General features: G+C 36.5%; 1 protein-coding gene across 2 annotated transcripts in view; it reads right to left on the bottom strand.

The window, feature by feature from the left end:
• OSBPL1A (oxysterol binding protein like 1A) overlaps positions 1–9,352 on the bottom strand; it is a 214,066-nt gene that overhangs the window by 164,546 nt on the left and 40,168 nt on the right. For both annotated transcript variants that reach the window (XM_043444522.1, XM_043444523.1), the window contains exons 6-8: positions 6,286–6,397; positions 1,598–1,683; positions 329–473 (exon numbers count right to left, since the gene is read on the bottom strand). In XM_043444522.1, coding sequence (XP_043300457.1) covers positions 329–473; positions 1,598–1,683; positions 6,286–6,397 — 343 coding nt within the window. The remainder of the gene's footprint in view (positions 1–328; positions 474–1,597; positions 1,684–6,285; positions 6,398–9,352) is intronic.

The following is a 9,352-nucleotide window of genomic DNA, read 5'->3' as shown; positions in this document are numbered from 1 at the left end:
CTCCAGGAGTTGGTGATGGACAGGGAGGCCTGGCGTGCTGCGATTCGTGGGGTCGCAGAGTCGGACACGACTAAGCAACTGAACTGTACGTTTCCTCCCCTTGAGGGTAGGAATCAGATTTTAAGTCACCTTTAGTGCCTCAGGTGAAATAGGCATTATTAAACATTTAGGTCTTAACTGGGAAGTGAATCAACAAATTTTTTCTTTTGTATAAATGACTTGACTTCAAAATTAAACAGTTTAACACAGACTGGATACTAAAACGAAACACTTTTTTTTTTTTAATAACTTCAAAATGACCAACAATGGCTTTCACCCACATGCTTACCATTCTTGTTCTTCAGATTAGGGTCTGCTCCATTTTTTAGAAGCTTTAATGCACATTGTTTATGAGCCCGGTAAGCAGCACAATGCAAGGGTGTGTTGCCTAACTGATCCGAACAGTTAACATCAGGAGGATTCGGCCGGTTGAGCTAACAATTGAAGAAATGCAATGTGAATTATATGCCGAAGACAGACTTTCTCCCATAAAACCACATAACCGATAATTCAGGTGGACCCTCACGCTTCTGAGCCTGGGCACAGCTGGGCTCCTTAGCATCTCGACTGTCAGTGGCTTCCTGCTCAGAAAAGCAGTAAAGCCACATCACCCTCCATGCTCTCCTCAAGCTGCCATGGGGCCTCAGGTCCACACTTCCCTGACAGCAGACACCACACAACAGGCTGGGGCGCTGGGATTCCACGAAGATCCACTCGCTCCTACCAGTCTTGCAATTCACCCTCGTGACAACAGAATTGCAAATTGGTCTACCAAAGAGGGCTTTCAGAAGAGTTAAAACCATAAATGTTAAATGTGTAAATGTTAAAGGTCTACTGAATTTGTTGTTCCCGGTTGACTTCTTTAAAAACAATTCTTTACAGTCTCCATTTCAGACAGTTTAAAAAACGTTTTAGGCTCCATACTTGGAAACCAGAGAAGCCTTTTCAAACAAGCTGAAATAACTTTAAGGCAAACTGCCATGCTTCAGTCTTGAATTTAGAACACATTCAGAGTTTTGTGTTTAATGAGACTATTTTCAGGGAATGCAAACTGAAAAGTAGGTCTCCTAAGGAGAAAAAAATAAAATAGGTAAAGTTTTCAGCCTGTTCAAACATAATATAAATATTTCAAAAATAATGTCCATTGTCTGTATGTTAATTTCTGGAAGTACAGCATACCTTTCAGAAGTAATTACTCATCAAAATTAGAGAAAGATATTCCTTTATAGGATTCTATACATTACATGTCAATTTTAAATTGGCTTAATCATTAAAAAAAACTATCCTTACATTAAATGTTTACCTTGAAAAACTGGATTCTTAACCATTAGGTTTTCAGTAGAAAGTGTAGAAGTAAATCAGAGAAAAACACTATCATGTAAAATGAATCCTGCTTAAAGTATCACCAGACTGTTTTTAGATATTTAAAGATTTTTGTTCTATTACTTTGATCTCGAGTATTTTGGCCCCACAGTTTGACTACGTTAGGAACGCAACATTAGATAGAAAATTTCCCGCAGCATAAAGAAATAACACATTTATTTATTTTTTTTTTTACCAGAGCTGTAAGTTCTGCTGTTCTGCCTTCTCTTGCTGCTGCTAAAAGTAATTCTTCAAGCTTTCTTTGTTGAGTCCTTTCTACAGCTGCAAAAGGAAAAGTACATGTTACTCTACTTCTAGGCTGGATCCTATTAGCAAATTTATCACAGAGATGTATAAAGAATGAAGGGATCACGGTGAGAAAAGTCACAATGTTTTGAATTGTAGTTCAAATGCTGTGACACTTCATTATTATTCTCACTGCCTTAGACTTCAGATTACAGAGCTGAACTTCCCTCACGTTCTGATGAATTTATGTTTTCAATTCAGAGGTCTTTAAGTATGTTACTCACTACAATACCCATCACAGATAATTATGAATTATTTTTTTATGCTGAAATATTATTATTTATGTGCCTTAGAAAGGCAGATTAAGTGGGGAGAGGTGCTCATACCTTCCAGAACTTTAGAATGTGAAAAGTAATAATAAGAAATAGTGTTAATAAGAAGATATTGTTGTTGTTGTTGTTTAGTCGCTAAGTCACGTCTGAGTCTTTGCAATCTCATGGACTGCACCAAGCCAGGCTTCCCTGTCCTTCACTGTCTCCTGGAGTTTGCTCATACTCATGTCCACTAAGACATACAAACCATATAAATATATTTAGGTTTATATATAAAGTACATATTTTTATAAGAATATTTTATGTCCTTAACAAATACTATAGCATTTACTACAGGCCAAATACCTTTCAAAACACTTAAAAAATATTAACTCACTAAATCTGTGTAGCTACTCTTTGAAGCATTACTATTTTCCCAATTTTATAGTTGAAGAAACTGAGGCAGAAACTTAACCTACGGAACTTAACCTAAGTCACAGTCAGGACAGGGAGGAGCTGGGACTTGAACTTGGGCAGGTGGGTTTCCGAGGACCTGCTCTTACCGTTACTCTGTGCTGCTCATACTTGCAGGGAATGAGAGCAATCTGATTTAAAAGAGTGGAATATGTAATAAGGTCTCATTTCTACTATATCTGAGCTCTGTTTTGGCTTGCAGAAAAGAAGCAATTTCATAGAAAGGTTAACAATAATCCCCCTTAAAATATGTGTATAATGTCCTGTGCAAAGGCTGCAGGGGAGGAATATAAAAGTTTCGCAGGTCTTCCTGAGAAATAATGAACATTTATTAATAGTTAGTAATTACTATGCACTAACAGTTGTTCAAGACACTATGCATGCCCTTGCATTTCAACTACAGGAAACACAAAGCTTGAATACCGGAATAGCTGGAGCCGGTAGCTTCGTCTAAAGAACTAACATCACTGTACACCAGCAACTTCTATCCTCACATTTTAATTTCTACGCCCACATCCCCTCCCTTTCCATCTTGGAGGAAGGCTGCCAAGCCTCCACACAGGCTCCCAGTACTGCCTTCTTTCGCTGGAATTCACGCTCTTCAGCCTTTCCTCTCACTGGTTGTATGGCCACTGGTCTGTGAGCTTTTGAGAACAGTCCCTAGCCTTCCCTACATACCTCTGTTACTGCATGTATTTCCCAGAGCTGCACTTTATGCCCACAGTCATTCCTGAAGTCAGGTACCTGTTCTTACTCTTCTGTGCGTCCTAGGCACTTATGACAGTAAGACACAGTGCATGTTCAGCCAGTAAATAGTCTCTGAATAATCAAACAATGCTTAATAATGATCATTCTAGACTTGAAGGGTCATTATGCTTCCCTATGATTTCTCTCTAGATTGTCTAGGCTCATAAATGAAGGAAAACAGGATCTGGAGTTGAAAACTCTGCTTATGTTCCTGTCCTATATTCATTCTGGACACTGAAAAAAAGACTGTTGGTCTAGCCAATAAAACAAGTACTCCAGTTTAAGGGACTTAAAGTTTCTAGAGCACCAGTAATATTCTACTCCTTGATGTGGGTGCCATTTATGTGGATATGTTCCCTTGTGAAAACAGCAAACCATACATTATTAATGTGTACTTTTATACATTTTATACCTCAAGAAATGTTTTTAAAGCCAACACTCTACCCCCCAAATAATTTGTCCTTTAAATTTTAAATGTTATATGACTATAAACTAGCTCTTTTCAATCAGAATTCAGAGTTAGGGAAGACCACAAAGATCATGAAGCCTAACTCCATCCTGACAAGACACTCACATACACGCCCAAGGTAGGTTAAATAGTAGTACACCTGAAATGCAGGTGAGAAACTAGCAAATATACTTCATTAGCAACAGAAAATCACCATTTTGCAATTTCTGTAGTAATGAGTGATTCGGGCAAGAATTATCAATGAATACTAAAATCACTGATTTGAAGTTTGTCGGTAATCAGGATACTTACCATGGTCTCAATTTTTCTTCCCAAGGATTATTTACTAATTACAAAAGTGGGACTATGTACTAAGTACCTTTACAGTGGACCACTAGTGATCAGAGATAATTTCACCAACAGTGGAACAAAATGACATCATGTACCTAAAACGATGCATTGATATAAAGCATACCACCTCATTCTATTCCAACTACAACCCATGCCAAAAACAGATAGCTTAAATCTAATTATATGAAAAGAGAAAAGCCCAAATTTGAAGGGCACTCTACAACAGTAATATTATGATATTGATGTTACATCTCATGAAGTTGATCATTATATAAGGAAATATCCTTGTTCTTAAGAGATACATACTGAAGTATTTAGGGCTAAAGTATCATGTCTGTAAATTACCCCCTCACAGTGTAGGAAAAAAATTAAAAGTAAATAAGTAACATTAAATAATATAAACCAGATGTAGCAAAATGTTAATAACTGGTGACTAAGAGTAGATGTACAAGTGTTTGTTGTACACTTGAAACCTTCCTTGAAGGTTAGATATTTCTCAAAATAAAAAAAGTCAAATGATATGAAGAGGATACGAGAGTCCTCTCTAGTGCCTGAGAAGTTGTAATCTATCCTCTCCTAGGATTAGAAGTGTTTGGGAAGCTCACTACCTCTTTTAAGGCAACCCAGGCCACTGTTACAATAGACTGGACCCAAACATAAACTCCCTGGCACTCCATTAACTAGACCATCAACTGGCTCTGGTTGGCCTCAAATAAGAATATCCGTCTTCCAATACAACAGCTCTTGGGGTACTTGAGTATGATTGTTGTGTCTATTGAAGTCTGTCCTTCTGGGGTGAAACATTTCTTGTCTCTACATGCATTACCCTATGATAGTGTTTCTGGTCTACCTGTGGTCTTGGTGGGTTGTGGATGCACTCCCTGTAGTCTGACCCAATTACCATGCTCTCCACAAACGATATCACACCTGGCTAAAGGAATCAGAGCAAAATCTCTCAATTTCTACTTCCACTTCCCCAGCCAGGATCATACTGTAGCTGATAAATCATAGAGCCCATCAGGTCAACCAAACTCTTGCCCTTAACACAGCTGGGTTGTGAGGGTATGAGGTCGGGTGCTTAGAGCATGTCTTTACAACGAGCCCCATTAAATGTCAACTTGTCACACAAACCCAGTATCCCAGTCCATCAGGAGACCATCAGTTCTGGGTTCTCATCTTATTACAAACAAAACGACAGGACAGTCATTACAAACACTTATTATAAACAAAGACAGTACCTCATCCTCCCAATCAGATCATGATTTACTAAATGGCAGGGATCACATCTAGCATGTTCAATCTCCGTCAAAATCACATAATACCGAGCCTTATAGAAGATGTTATGTGTTGATTTCTTTATTAAAAATGAAAGGGTTCATTTTAAAATCAAGAGCAAGTAGAAATACTGATCTAAAAAGTGTCTGACAAGCAGACATAATTAGAGGAACAAGGGAAATTTTAGGTTTCAAGGCCAACTGGGAAGTAATAAGAAGCAAGACCGTGCTTTGTACATAGATAAAAATACTATAATAAATAAGTAAATGCCCTTCAAATAAAACATTATCGTGCCCTCCTCTGAACTGCAAAGGAAAGAAACACAGGATGTGTGTGAAACTGCAACTTAAAATTCAATACCTTTATTCATAAGGGAGTAAACAAGAAATCTTCCCTTCTCTCCTACAGAAATACTACCCAAAAATAATTGCAGCCAAAGCCCTGGATATTTGGGTAACAATCCTAACAAATGAAGCTTCCTGATGTAAGCACTGAAATGTTTTTGTCTTAAACTATTTTTAGAGAAATCCCTCCTATGTCTTCTTAAATGTAATTGAATCTTTGAAGCTCATCCAGCAATGAAGCTGATCCATGAAGACGTTACTGTGGCCGTTGTGCTACAAAGATGCCCTCAGGATAACAGAGCGGCCAGAGCTCTCTCTGCCAGAATCACGTGACTCCCAGGAGCCACACACATCCAGTTTTCCTGCTCTGGGCTCCTGTATTTCTTCATTATCACACTTCTGCAGCCTTTCAGCTGTACCCTCTCATGTCTCTAATTTTTACTTTTAATTATGCTGGAGACTGAATTTTTAAAACTTGCCATAATGTTATATAAAGTAAGAATTCAAAAGCCCTGAGGAAGCTCTCAGACAGTTTAACATCCAATCGATGAGTCTCAAATCACACTATCTTTAGAGCACAGGCTCAGTCATCTCTTTTGGCATCTCAGAAACCATTTTCTACTTATATCCTGGGCCGTGGCTATAATGAAGTTAAGTGCTGTTTAGAGTAAGATCCGTAATATTTTACCTTCAAGCATGTTTCTGATTTCTTTGTCATGAGTGACCTCCTTTGCTGTCTGGCCATTCCCATTAACAGTAGTAGTATCAGCATTGTACTCTAAAAGAAGCATTACCAACTCCTGAAACAGCAGAGAAATTATTTTTAGCCATTATTAAACTAAAACTGTATTATAGCCCTTTTTCAAAATTCTAATTACTACTGAATGTTTACAATAGAAACAATGACTGTAGGAATCTTTAACGTCTTTCAGCTCTGTTTAAACGCATACTAAGTAAGCATCATAAACAGAATATTCTACAGTTCAACTAATTGTGATAACTGATGACTGCCTACACAGTTGCCAATCTCCAATTAACAGAGACAACTTCTGTAATTGATTTTTAAAGTAAATTATCTGGTTGTTTTACCAAATTGATTCATGTGGTCACGCTAAATATGAGTTAACAAAGCTATTACTTAAAGTAGTAATTTAAATTAGATAATTAGAGCAGACAATACATTCATTTAATATTATTCCAAGACCTGTTGAAAAAAATTCTTCAGCAGACTTGGATCTTTTAAAAATTAATTTTAATGTTTATAAGAAACAAGACACAATTTTCTGAAGTGATATAGACTGATGGGATACAACACTAACAAAGGAATGGGTTATAATGAAGCAAATGACCTCCTAAAGTCAATTTTCAACAGAGTATAAACAGATGGAATAGAAACTACATCCTTCATATTTACTCTAAGTGGCTAACAGCTCTCTTAGGAATTTCAAACTAATCAGTCCAGTATCACTGGTTTGGTTATATAACTTAAGACAGGACAGGTGGATGAGAGTGCGAGAGAGTTACAGGAAACTATTAGAGATTTGACGTTTAATTTCACTAGGGTGTGTAGCACTCAGGCAGGGGATGTGCTAACACTTGCTTTTTAGTTCTACAAGAAGACAGGATGAAACACAGTGCTACCCTAACCTCGAGGTTGACAGTACACTGATACCCGTAGGAAATGATATTCTGTGTCATTAAATGTTATATTTTCCTATGAGTTTCATTTTTCCACTGGGCCACACAATTTTCACCATTCTTTAAAAAGAATTTTTTGTAGTTAAAAAAAAAAAAAAAACCCTTAAATATACATCCAAATGCAGACAGGAAGAAGAAAACAAAATACTCATTATCCTGGTCACTCCATGACCACCATAAACATTTTGGCAGGTTTCTTTCTAATCATTTTTCCCATGCATAAGTTTGAGATTTTTCAAAAAAATACAATTTTATTTGTGTGACATAATTAAGTTATACCCCACTTGCCTAATATATCATTTTCTAGGCTATTACAGTGTTCATGAACATACTTTTCACTAAATGTTATTCTATAAAATCTACTACCACATTTTACAAATAGAAAAATTGCTAAGAAGTCTAATATGTTAGTAAATTCTTATAAAATATCTTAGCATTTCCTATCTTTTTAAAGGAAAGATTTTGGGAGAAGTGTTTTCATGCTTCATGCAAAGAGTTCGTATTAGTAAAGAAAGTAGAACATGGAATGATAGAAAATATCAGATTCAGATATAAATCACATCTGAAAAGGAAACCACATGCAGAATATATAAAGAACTTTTTACAACTCAACAATCAAAAGATAATCCAATTAAAAAATGGGCAAAGATAAAATGAACAATCAGAAAAGGAAATTAAGAAAAATGATTCCATTTACAATGGCATCAAAAAGAATAAAATGCTTTGACGTAAACTTAAGCATGGAGATGAAAGATCTGTACACTAAAACTACTAAATATAGCTGAAAGAACTTAAAGAAAGACATAACTAAGTGAGAAGACATCTAGGAATCATGAATGGGAAGACAATACTGTTGAGATTTTTGGGTAGTGTTCAGACACTACCTAAAGCAATCCACAGATTCAACGCAATCCCTATCAAATCCCAATTTTTTTGGTCCAGAAACAGAAAATCCCACCCTAAAATTCACATGGACTCTCAAGAGACTCCAAATCACCAGAACAATACTGAAAAAGAACAAAGTTGGAGATCTCACACTTCCAGATTTCAAAACTTACCTCCAAACTGATCAAAGTAATCAAGACAGTGCTATAATGGCATACAGACAGACATATAGACCAATGGAAGAGCACAGAGTGCCCAGAAATAAACTCACATACGTGTTCAAACGATTTCTGACAAGGGTGCCAAAACCATTCAAAGGGAAAAGGACAGTCTCTTCAACAAATGGTGCTGGGAAAAACTGGATACTCAGATGTGAAAAAATAAAACTGGACCCGCATACTTTACACCACATACAAAAATTAACAGAAAATGGATGAAAGACTTAGTGGAAAACTTAAAAACTCTTAGAAGAAACCATAAGAGTAAGCTACATGACATTAGATTTAGAAATGATTTTTTGGATACAACGCCAAAAACATAGGTTAAAAAAAAGGAAATAAACTGGACTAAATCAAAATTAAACAATTTCTACAACAAATAGCACTATCAAGAGTGTGAAAAGGCAATCCAGAGTGGGAGGAAATATTTGAAAATCATGTATCTGATCTAGGATTTATATCTAGAGTATGTAAATAACTCCTAAAACTCAACACCAACCAACCAAACTATCAATTTTAAAAACAAGCCAAGAATCTGAAAAGGTCACAATACTGTATGATTCCAACTACATGACATTCGGGAAAAGACAGAACTATGGAGACAACAGAAAGATCAGTGGTTGCCACTAGGGGAGCATAGAGGATTTTTAGGGCAGTGAAAACACTGTAATGATAGACACATTTCATTACATTTTTCTCGTTGCACATACAGCGAGAGTGAACCCTAAAGTAAAGTACAGACTTTGCGTGGTTGCAGTTAGTGTAGGGTCATAACTTGCTTTAAGGGAAAAAAGTAAAAGGACCACATTGGTGAGGAATGTTGATAATGGGATGCATGTGTGTAACCACAATATACATGAGAAATCTGTATCTTCCTCTCAATCTTGCTGTGAGCCTGAAACTACTCTACAAATCTGTCTTTAAAATTAAAGAAATAAATAAATATATGGGCAA

This window comes from Cervus canadensis, chromosome 23 (assembly GCF_019320065.1).
Source record: "Cervus canadensis isolate Bull #8, Minnesota chromosome 23, ASM1932006v1, whole genome shotgun sequence".
Classification (NCBI taxonomy): Eukaryota; Metazoa; Chordata; class Mammalia; order Artiodactyla; family Cervidae; genus Cervus; species Cervus canadensis.
This window is presented reverse-complemented; position numbering and strand designations above follow the sequence as displayed.